The sequence below is a fragment of the Zeus faber genome (assembly GCF_960531495.2).
Source record: "Zeus faber genome assembly, chromosome: 8".
NCBI classification, from domain to species: domain Eukaryota; kingdom Metazoa; phylum Chordata; class Actinopteri; order Zeiformes; family Zeidae; genus Zeus; species Zeus faber.
The window spans coordinates 15839527-15852026 of record NC_137195.1 but is presented as its reverse complement, the minus strand read 5'-3'; the positions used below and the strand labels follow the sequence as shown (position 1 = coordinate 15852026).

General features: G+C 43.4%; 1 protein-coding gene across 2 annotated transcripts in view; it reads right to left on the bottom strand.

The window, feature by feature from the left end:
• Positions 1 to 2357, bottom strand: part of trim35-28 (tripartite motif containing 35-28) — a 4315-nt gene extending 1958 nt beyond the window's left edge. Inside the window, exons 1-4 of one of the 2 annotated variants that reach the window (XM_080005141.1) lie at positions 2290 to 2357; positions 1692 to 2157; positions 1430 to 1525; positions 102 to 332 (exon numbers count right to left, since the gene is read on the bottom strand). In XM_080005141.1, coding sequence (XP_079861267.1) covers positions 102 to 332; positions 1430 to 1525; positions 1692 to 2105 — 741 coding nt within the window. In that variant the 5' untranslated portion in view covers positions 2106 to 2157; positions 2290 to 2357. The remainder of the gene's footprint in view (positions 1 to 101; positions 333 to 1429; positions 1526 to 1691; positions 2158 to 2289) is intronic. The other variant, XM_080005142.1, reaches the window with a different exon arrangement.
• Between the last annotated feature and the right edge of the window lie 10143 nt (positions 2358 to 12500).

Sequence of the window (12500 nt, the reverse complement as noted above, 5' to 3'; positions counted from 1 at the left end):
CACAATCACATCACAAAGTTGTAGATTTATGTTGAAATCTGAGCAATGAAAAACCCCACTATCGTCCTAGTCCCGGACGGAGTCATCTCACCCCAGCTTACCTTCAGAAATTTCAGATCCTCATCGCCCATCTCCCTCTTCAGGTTCTCGATGATCTTGGACAAAGAGGCGACGTCGCTGCTTATCTTCACCATCATTTCCTCCAAAACAGAAACCTTCTCACTCTCTTCGTCGGCCAGAGCCTTCAGACGCGCGACTTTCTCTGTAACCAGCACTTTGTGGAGCCTCTCGAACTCTGCCTCGATCTGCACTGTGGCCTGCTTCGCCTGGTGCTGTGACGAGGAGGAAGAAGAGGGTGAACATCTTTCATTTCTTAAACACATCGTTGAATGTGAGGTTGTTTTGGGACTTCTTCAGCATTTTACTGTGTGACACGCTCCAAGATTTTTGCAATGTATTCTTCGTGATGACTTTTGATTCTGACGTTCCTCATTTCCTGATTCCCAAAACACTCACGGGTGAGTCTTTCAAAGTAGATTTCTTAAGGCAAATATGTAAGTTACTTCATGAGATGGCTATTTTACTTAATAAACACATTCACTAAGCCATTGACACCCTTGTATTCCTATATTGCAGTGGTTCTCAACTGGTTCTAATCCCAAACTGGGCTGTAGAGAGTGGATCATGTGCATATACTGTATGTTGACTGTCAAAGCAAAGCGAATCAATGTGGTTGAGTGTTTCCTGATGTTATCCAGAGACCCATTTGTATTTTGTTGCTGTTGTCTAGATAAAACAGTATTTTTTTTTGGCAGATCCGGAAATTAGTTGCTATTGTTTGAATGTCCTTATTTTACATAATTGCCTATTCCATATACATAAGCATATTCCCTCTATCTATTCCATTTTATTGTATTTTATTTTATTCTATATATTATTATTTTTATTCTATAAGTATTCGACTTACTGTATTACGTTTTAGGAGTGAGTTAGTTGGTCTTTTAGAAAGAAATTTTTTCCTAGGACATATTGTGTGTTGCATTACATTTCACTGCATATATGTATGAAAGTATGTATATGTATGTGACGAATAAACCTCTTGAATCTTGAATCTTGAATTTAAAAACATTTATTTCACTTAGCACTTACTGCACTTTTATTTTCTTTTGTTTTAAACATGCTCATCAAATCATCAAATATTAAGTCATACTTAATGCCAGTCTGTCTTAATGACTATAGACAACGTGTTTAGGGTACTTGTAACAATGCCAACTCTGAAATACTCTGAAAGAAAGAAAGCTAGAAAGCTGTTGTTGTTTTGTTTTTTTAGATTTAGATTGAGCTCCAGACTTATTTCTCTCAGCAGCTACGGGTACAATGCAATTTTAATAAATGCAGTAATGAGAATGACAGGGCAATGAGTGTATACCTTGATGAAGCCCACGGTGTCACGAAACGCATGTTTGGTTTTCTTGTAGAAGTCCACTTTGTTTTGAAAGATTTTGATTTTGAAGCTCAGCTGCTCCTGCAGTGACGGAAAGGGTAGGACATGGTATTACTAGTGTTATTATGACTGTATAATAATGATAATGATAATGATAATGATAATAACAACAACAAATAATAATATTTTTTTATAATAATGAGAATGATGATGATAATAATAAAATAATAAAAGAGGGGAACTGTACCTGACAGTAAGGCAGAGCCGTTTTCAGAGGCCACAGATCGTGGTTCTGATGTTGCGTCACACATTCCACGCAAACCGGCTCTTCGTCTTTCATGCAGAAGAGCCGGAGCTCTTCGCGGTGCAAGGGGCATCGGTCCCGGACGACGCAGCCGAGCTGCGGCTTCCAGTCTCTCTGGAAGGACTCGCAGACGTCGCCCAGAGCCCGGTTGGTGACGGGCTGCTGCTCCTCCCCGTCGAAGACCCTCCGGCACACGGGGCACTTCTTCCCCAGCGTCTCCCAGCTCCTCTGCAGGCACTCCCGGCAGAAGCTGTGGGTGCACTGGAGGAGCACCGGGTCCCGGTAGATCCGCTGGCACACGGGGCAGCTCAGGTCCACCTGCAGACCCAGGGGCGCCTCCGTCATCTCCTGGTCCATCGCGTTGGCGACCACGGCCCGGGCGAGGTTACTTTCACTTTCGGTTTAACACCTCACAAGTGAAAAAACAACATATTTACAACAATATATATATATATACAAATATACATGGAATAAAAACAAACCCAAGACAAAACATTTAACCGTGGGTTGGTTTAATACGGCGACAAACGCCCTGACATACTCACGCAAGGAGACAGCCTGGGCAGGGGAACCTTCACGTCCGTATCTGCTTCCTTCCTCCAGCCTGTAGGAAGCTTTACCGGGCTCCCCCTCGTGGCCAGGGAGCCTCATTGCAAAAATAATAATATTACAATAATAACAATGCCGCCTTGCTAACACGTTACTTATTTTATATTTTATGTTCCGTTTTGTGTTTCGTAGAAAATAAATACATTGTATATTTCTTGAGCTGTCAATGACTTTTATTTTCATTTTGTACGTGCATATATTTTTGTTAATTCAGTGTAAGGTTCGTTTTCTGGTGGGTGGATCTCTCCTATAAATAAGGCACTGGCTGGATCTGGTCGGTGGGTCTAAATGAACCACAGCAACTCTTCTCCTTCGTTGTTGTCTCTATTTGTTTGACATATATGTTATGTGTAATTGCCCTACATGTAAATAGGCAAATAATGAACGACATGTTCTCACAGATGTTAATGCATCAACTAATGAGCTTATTAATTACTTTCCCATTTTGGATCTGACACATATGAATTCACTTCATGTTCCCCACTGAGCTGCTGTAACAGAGTTGTAAATAATCGTATATATATAATTTATTTCGCTGACCATCAATCACTGAATGAATACGACTTGTTACAAAAATATATATGTAAAACTCACATTAAAAAAAACTAATAATTGCACGTATGATTCCAAGTTCTCCAATTAAAGTGTCAATCCGTGAAGCCACCAGTGTTGGGTGGATTGCACTACAAGTCCCAGAATTCTATTTAAAACAGCAACATTTTTTTTATCATCATTTAAGCTTCAAAGTAGCCTCTTTCCTTACTCCAAAGTATACCCTCTTCTGATCGATTGCTTTGTGTAGTGACGGTTTACTGGCTGCTTTATCAAATTCACCGCGGCAGCTTTTCGCTTCTTGTCGGCCGTGTGACTGAGTGGATTTTTGCCGGGGAAAAAACACATAGCATGGATGTATATTTAAAAAGCCAGATAAAAGCCAGATTAAACAAAAAAGGATAAATATGGGAGATCAAACAATTTTTTTTAACAAAATAATCTTATGGAGTTGCCACTTCAGTAATAATAATAAATCTTGCATGTGAAATAATTAAAGTAGGCTTACTAGTTGCTTCGAGTTTCAACTATCCATAATAGTATATTAATAGTATAGTACAATATAGTATATTAATAATATATTAAGGAGGCCTAATATTAATTACATCCAATATTTATGTAAATAAATTGTTCTATAATTTTTTTTGTATTATTATAACTACAGAAATCCTTGGTTTGTGTTGTGCTATTTTTTCTTTATTTGTAAGCTTTTCAGAGTCCTTATTATCCTCCAGGAGGCCATTGTAAAGATTGACAGGTTGAGAAACAAAGCTCTATCGTTCCCAAAGCCGTGAAAGGCATATATATATATATATATATATATATATATATATATATATATATATATATATATATATATATATATATATATATATATATATATATATATATATATTTATTTATTTATTTATTTTTTTACAATCGTGGAGAGAGAGAACATGCAAAGTTGGGTTTCTAATCAGTAATACGTGAGTACCACTTTGAAGCGATTCAATTTATTTTAGTAGCATCCAACAGATGGAGCCCCTAACCCTAACCTTAACTCTACCCCGAACCAGGCGCGGTGGCGCAGCGTGGGGCGCGGGGGGCGGAGCGTGTTTTCACCGGGCACAGGCGTCCAGGGCGTTGTCGTCGCAGCCATTTAAAACAGTTGGACGAAAAGTTGGACGTCTGAAATACCGCCAATGCTTTTATTAGTTCTCGTGTTAAAAATATAAAACAATCTGGAACAACAATCTACAATCTAGAAATGATGCTTGTCTATGCTTGTGTTTGTCCTAAAGACATTAATGAGTCAATCAGATGGGTCAAATGAATCATCATACAGAATTTAAAAAAGATATATAGTGAGTAAACATTTAAAATGTATATATGTTTTTACTCTCCAATTCATAATTTATGGGCTTGACTTATTTTGTAACTCTTCTTTTAATTTTGTTTTCTGTCCTACCTAGCAAAAATCTGTTTTTTTGCTCGGTTAATAATGTTTTTAACGTTTTCCATTTTACATGAGAACCGTAACAATACTGAGTCAATCATAACAGGCAAAAAACTATTGCTGTAAAATAACTATTGTGGATTAGTCTTACAGTAAATGATAGGTTCACCATGTTTCAACCCTGGCCTTAATAAAATGTTAGTTGCTAAAATGAATCTCTTTTGCACTTTTGCATTCAAAATGGCGCACTAGCATCATATTTAATATGCCAAAATAATACGTTTTAGTATGTCCGAAATCCTAGTATTCTTGAAAGAAAAGCACCAGGATGATCCACTGCATGAGGTGGAGTATCATAATAATATCACAATATAAACAGCTAACACAGCACACTACGCTGCGCCATTTGCTTTGCTCCAAATGATATATGTGTATGTTTGAGTAAAACTAGTGCACTTGGCCCTGACCACAGCTCATAAGTAATGTGTCTCCTTAACGTTTCAGGAAGACATGGCTACAGCAGGAAGCCCAGAGTTGCGGTGGCTTTTACACACAACACCTAAAGGTGACGTCAAAAGCAATGTTCCATCAGTTACATTTCACAGAGAAAGCAGAAAGCAGCTTTAACAAACTTGGGTTGGGTTATGAAGCATTGGAAATCCTGATCCTGTCTCATTCATGGGCTTTTTTTCCCTGAGTTTTTCCCTGGGCATTGGAAACGTCCGTTACAGGTCAAGCAGAGTAATGAATGAAATGAAAGTAATGAATAACCATAGGGGGAATCTTCGAAACATTTGTTATCTATATTTATTTGTTTTTATTTGTTTGTTTCATGTTATAACTATGAATAGATAGCAATTATGCATAGTGCTTACACACAATGAATAAATACAATACCTGTGAACTATATATCAGCTTTATCAGCTATCAAAAATAAAATTTAAAAAGAGTTTTAATGTGTTATTGACTTTGCAAAATGTTTCTGATTTCGAATTATTCATTTGGAGAAGTGGAGGAGGAAGTGTATAAAACGGGGAACCATACATCTGCAAAATGGTTTCCTTCGAACGCTTTCAGTTCCTTCACCTATTTTTCATTTCCGTTTGAGGTATTTCCCAGTTATCATTGGGTTCATGTTAATGAATCAAGGGTCATCAACCACTACTCTCCAGCCCCTGTTCAGTGTTGCCAGATGTGCAGTTTTCAAGTGGAATTGGGCTACTTTTTAAGTGCTGAAGCGGATTGTTTTTTCTGTCCAGGAATTGGGGGGTGGCTGGGTTTGTCATGGAGACCTGGCGACCCTGCCTGTGTTCAGTTTAGTTTTTGCTGCGTTGCTGCTGAAGTAGCACAGGCGTGTCCCCAGAGAGACACAGCTAGAGCAGCGTGTTGGAGAGCCACGTCCACAGCGACGGCCTCCAGCGGTGATGCTTCCCCACCTGCGCCGGCTACGACTGATGGAGACCAACGCCCGTGGCCACGTTGACCACAATGTCTTATGTCGGAGGGAAAGATGCTTCTCACTGAATGAAGCGCCTCTCATGTTGACCGAGAAATACGGAAATTTTGGCAACCAGAGCAAAAAAATAAAAACAAGGCACATAGTAAAAAGAAAAAAGGCTTTTTTTTTCTACACAGCGTTTACTTTTATTTTTGATTCTTAAATATATTCAATACCATATAATTACTTTAGATACTTACACTAAGTACGGTTAATATCAGCTACTTTTAGAACTTTACTCAAGTAGTATTCTAATGAGTGACTTTTACTTTTAGTATTTTTTTTACTTGACTTTTACTTGGGAGTAGTTTTTTATTAAGATATCTCTACTTTCACTCAAGTGCAGCTTTCAAGTGCTTTTTCTACCACTGCATCTCTCTAACATAAAAGGGTTATTATATAAGATCACAAAATGACTTTTGTATGCTCCATATAGCTCCTCCCATTTCCCTGTATCTACCCGCTTTGGTATATGAAGGGCACAATTTGAATCCGAAACCCAATACTTGTGAATTTAGGCGCACAGAGAGAGAACCCACACACGAAATGCTTTATATGAAAATGCAACAAATGGAAAGGGTGAAAATTACTTTCACCTTTAAGTAAATGCCACTTGATCCCCGGTGTTCATCTCGTCTGAATTGACTTAAACATTATTCGTTACGTGGTAAGCACAGTGGAAGACGAAGGAGAGAAAGACTGCAGGTCCGGACGGACCGGACAGGTCAGCGCCGGGCTCCTGGAGACAAGCGCAGACCGGCTCTGTGGGATAGTGGAGCACATGTTCAACATTAGCCTGAAGCTGGGGAGAGTACCACAGCTATGGGAGACATCCTGCGTGCCGAAAATCCCGCACCCCAAGGGTTACGCAAGGACGGAGCACAACTGATCTTTTTTAACCTCTTTTTGGCAGAACCGTGATTATAGGATAGTAGGGTTGCCAGTTCAGTCACCTGAATCAATGCTCTGGCGCGAGGCATTGCAGTTCATACCTGGCAACCCTGCAACTCACTTGAAGCAGTGCTTCACAGCTAATAATCATCAAAAATAATTACAAATGAAGCTGCATCAAACAAAGAACAACTAAGATCTTGTTTCTATGTTTTGACCCTTCTACCATGATGTTACAAAATGTATTGCTGAAATAAATCAGCGTTAAAGATGCTGGAAAGTGTATTTCCACAATGTTGCAGGAATTAGGCCCCTGTGGAATACACATATCACATGAATATTACAATTGCATTTGTGCTTTTGTTATTATTATTATTATTATTATTATTATTATTATTATTATTATTATTATTATATACGTGCAATTATACGTTTAATTATGTTTTATAACTTAGTTATTCATTATAGTTTAGAACTAACTAACGTCATCACATAACATAACATCTGATCACACAGGATTCATATGAAAGTGTCTTATACTGCAAATAGAGTCAGACAGTGGGCCCTTGAACTCCATTCTCCTAACTATTTAAAACTTACTGAAACTAGTTAGAAAGTAAGTTGCACAGCTGGATTATCAATACCTACAAAATGAAATCTAAACAAAATAGTAAAAAACAATAAACAAAACAATAATTCAAATTATGATAATAACAATTATTATTATTGTCTTTGATTTTATTTTTATTCCCTTTTTCTTTATAACAATTTTACTTTAGTTATTAATAAAATATTTTTCATTTTTATTTTTAAGTATTTCTACAACACCAGAAGTTTCTCAACGCTTCTGCTAGGAGGAATCAACAATACTCTATAATATTATGTATTCAATAATGTCGAGTTATTATTGAATAAAAAATATATATTGAAAAAAATTGAGATAAACAAACAAAAACCCACAATCATCTTGATCGAACAATACTGGCCAATTTTCCAGTCCTCCAGACCAATTATCCGCTTAACCTTCCTAGTTGCGCCACACGCAAACAAGCCATACATCTACATGGGGGGGGGGGGTTCTCAGTTAACAAAGAAGCTTACAGACAATAGCAACAGAACACAATAGCTTTTCCTTCGATCTTCTCTGATCGGTACAATATCTCAGTTAGTGCTCACCTTAATTTTTCCAAGATCTCGTGTTGCTGGCGATAGTGGCGCCGCCCCTAGCGGTCGCCTGCGCCGGCGCTCCGGTTTCTTTCTTACTCTTTAGTATTTTTTTCCTTTTTTTATCACAATGTTCGCCAGAAAAACATCAACAATTAACTCATACGGCCGCGATGCACTCATGGATATAAAAATTTCCCTAAACGAACAACTTTGGGACTTTTTATCCGTGGGAGCAGAGTGGCCGGCGGAAATCCTACGCGGGAACACTCGCAACAACAACAAAAATGGAGTCGCTGTTCCACGAGCCGGCCCACGGAGGAAGCACCGAGGTAAACGAGGCGGCATTCGGGTCAGAATGAGGCGCAACCTTACCGTCCACCTCTGCCAAGCATCCTTCTTGCGAACGTCCAGTCCCTGGAGAACAAGATGGATGAACTTCGAGCGAGGATTCAATTCCAGCGTGACACGAGGAACTGTTGCGTCCTCTGCCTGACGGAAACATGGCTGAACCCACTGGTGCCGGATGAAGCCATACGTCCAGCCGAGGCCTTCTCCGTGTTCCGCGGCGACAGAACGGGAGAGTCGGGGAAATCCAAAGGTGGAGGCGTCTGCCTAATGGTAAACAACCGCTGGTGTAACGCCAACAACACCAAATTCCTCTCCCACTCCTGCTCGCCGAACCTGGAACAGCTGACCATACTATGCCGTCCATTTTATCTCCCCCGGGAATTCAGCACGGTCATCATTACAGCCGTTTATATCCCACCGCAAGCGGACACCGACGCAGCTCTGTCGGTTCTGCACGATGTGTTGTGCGGATTTCAGAACAGACATCCCGACGCGGCTGTGGTGGTGACTGGGGACTTTAACAGGGCCAACCTTAAAAAAGTTCTGCCGAATTTCCACCAACACATCACGTGTGCCACCAGGGGAGACAGAACTCTGGACCATTGTTACACTCCTTACAAGAACGGATACAAGCCCGTGTCGCTTCCTGCTTTCGGGAAATCAGATCACGCCGCAATCTCGCTGCTTCCTGTTTACAGGCCTCTGATCGCGCGGGATCTGGTGATGACGAGGGAAGTGAAGCGGTGGACGGACCAATCAGAGGCTGCGCTTCAGGACGCTCTGACTGACGTAGACTGGGACGTGTTCCAAGCGAGCTCAAGTGACGTCAGCGAGTTTACGGAGGTTGTAGTGAGTTTCGTGGCTACGCTCGCGGATGAAATCGTTCCCACGGTGAAAGTTCGGATTTTTCCAAACCAGAAACCATGGGTTGATAAATCCATCCGCTGCGCTCTGAATGCGCGCACGGCCGCTTACAACGACGGACTTGTATCTGGTAACATGGACAATTACAAAGCGGCGTCGTACAATCTGCGGAGGGTGGTGAGGGACGCTAAACGGACGTACAGAGACACCGTGGAGCTGCAGATGGAGCGGGGGGACACAAGACGCTTGTGGGAGGGGCTGCGAACAATAACAAACTACAAGAGCAGCTCCTCCCCAGCCACGAGTGCGGACGCCTCCCTGGCCAACCAACTGAACTCCTTTTATGCGCGGTTTGAGTCTGGCAGCAGCACCGCTAGCTCGCCGGCTAATTGGAGCTACACCGCTGGGGACGAGCGCGCACTCTCAGTGTCCGTGCACGAGGTCAGGAGGGCTTTGATGCGGGTGAACACCAGGAAAGCTGCGGGTCCAGATGGCATATCTGGGCGAGTACTGAAGACCTGTGCTAACCAGCTAGCTCCGGTGTTCACCACAATATTCAACATCTCCCTGGCTGAATCAGTGGTCCCATCCTGTTTCAAGAGGTCCACCGTCGTTCCTGTCCCGAAGATCGCCTCTCCAACCTGCCTGAATGACTACCGTCCGGTGGCCCTCACCTCGGTGGTCATGAAGTGTTTCGAGAGGCTGATTAAGGATTACATCTGCGCCTCCCTCCCCCGCACCTTGGACCCGTTGCAGTTCGCGTACCGGCAGAACAGATCCACGGATGACGCGGTCTCTCAGGTACTGCACACCACGCTCACGCACCTGGATGGCCAGAAGGGGGCCTATGTGAGAATGCTGTTCATTGATTATAGTTCAGCTTTCAACACCATAGTCCCCACCAGACTGGCTGTCAAGTTGTTGGAGCTAGGATTGAATGCTCCGCTGTGCACCTGGATCCTGGACTTCCTCACAGGCCGCCCCCAGGTGGTCAAGGTGGGGAAGTACATGTCAAGCTCCCTCACCCTGAATACAGGATCCCCCCAGGGCTGCGTCCTCAGCCCCCTACTGTACTCCCTGTACACACATGACTGTGTGGCCAGGTCCAGCTCCAACACCATCATCAAGTTTGCTGACGACACCGTGGTCGTGGGCCTGATCACCGACTGCGATGAGAAGGCCTACCGCGAGGAGGTGGCTGACCTGTCACTCTGGTGCCAGGACAACAGCCTCCACCTGAACGTCAGCAAAACCAAGGAGCTGATTGTGGACTTTAGGCGTGGATCACAATCGAGGACGCACGCGCCGTTGTGGATTAATGGGACTTCTGTCGATAGGGTGAGCAGCTTCAGATATCTGGGAGTCCACATCACAGAGGACTTAACATGGACTGTTCACACAGACACTCTGGTGAGAAAGGCGAGGCAGCGTCTCTACCACCTCAGGCAGCTGAGGAAATTCCGGGTCTCGGTGAGGATCCTCAAGTCCTTCTACTCTGGAGCAGTGGAGAGCATCCTGACAGGCAACATCACTGCCTGGTTTGGGAACTGTACTGCCCAGGACAGGCGGGCCCTGCAGAGGGTGGTGCGTTCAGCTGAACGTACCACTGGAACTACCCTCCCCCCCTTGCAGGAGTTATACACCAGGAGGTGTAGTAGCAGAGCCCGTAGGATCATGAAGGATCCTCATCACCCCAACAACGGACTGTTTCAGCTGCTGCGGTCAGGCAAGCGCCTCCGCAGTCACGCAGCGAGAACAGAGAGACTGAGACGGAGTTTCTTCCCTCAAGCCATCAGAACTGTCAACGCTGACCTCACCAGGGGTCCTAACTGAGCCATGCACTAGGCTCCACTACCTACTGTACTGTATGTAGCATACTGTACCGCATACTGTATCACTGTTCAGGGTTGTTCGTGATGCCGTATTGCTGCGCCGTACTGTTGTATACTGTGCTGTATTATCCCAAACACTACCTCACACTATTCACATTCACATGCCACTTTAATTCACATGCCACTTTAAATGCACATATCTGTATATACATAGCCATATTCCTTCAACCTATTCCATTTTATTTCAATTTATTTTTTATTGTATTTTATTCTATATATTTTTTATCTTATTCTATAAGTATTCCACTTACTGTATTACGTTTTAGGAGTCAGTTAGTCGGTCTATTAGAAAGGAATTTTCTACTTTTTATTTTATTTTATTTTTGTACTTTTTCCTAGGACTTCTTGTGTGCTATCACCGGGTGCGTTGCATTACATTTCACTGCATATATGTATGGAAGTATGTATATGTATGTGACAAATAAAAATCTTGAATCTTGAATCTTGAATCTTGAATCTTGCTCTCTGCTGGATCTGCCAGTCATGCCAGACGACTCCTTCTCAGATGTCTTTACGGTCGGTTCCTGCCTGCCCGTTGTGCACATAACCTGGGCATGAAGAGTTCCAACAGAGGCAAGGAGAGATCCTGCCGACAACGCCAAACTGTGGAAGAAATTCTTCCGCAATGATCGGTGAGGTTAATCTGCCCGCTACAAGAAAACAAAACTGAGAATATCCGAGATTATTTATTCTGCAGAATAAAGAGAGATTCAGTACTGCTCCAAAGCAGCACTCGGATCAACGTTCAGAGATGGCAACCGTGATGAGGTGAGGAGAGTGCAGGGGGTACTCAAACTTACAATCAAGGAGGCAAAAGACAGTTATAGGAGAAAGCTGGAGAAAAAACTCCAGCAAAACAACATGAGGGATGTGTGGAGTGGCATGAGAACCATCACTGGGTTCCAGAAGACTGGTCGCATGGGGTTGGAGGGCCGTGCGAACCGGGCCAATGAACTGAACCTATTTTTCAATAGGTTTGACACTGCGGCCCATCCCCCACAAGTCTCCCCTGCTGGCTGCTCAATAAGTACTGCCACTCTATCTCCCCCTACTCCTCCTCCTTACAGACCCCTTGTCTGCTCCTCACCGCCTCAATTCGCACCCACCTACTCCACCCCTCCCCCCTGCTCTACACCATGTCCTTCACAACCTGAGGACCCCACCCCTCCCCCAACTGTCACCTCTACAGTGTCCTTCACGCCTGACCTGGTGAGAAGACAGCTGACGAGACTCCACTCCGGCAAAGCTGCAGGCCCCGATGGTGTTTGTCCCAGGGTGCTTAAAGCCTGTGCCCCCCAGCTGTGTGGAGTACTCAGCCAAGTCTTCAGCCTGAGCCTGCACCTCCAGAGCGTCCCTGTGCTGTGGAAGACATCCTGCCTCGTTCCTGGGCCGAAGACGCCGCGTCCCAGCGGCCCTCAGGACTGGCTCTGACGTCCCACATCATGAAGACCTTCGAGAGGCTCGTACTGGAGCAGCTAAGGCCTATGGTCAGG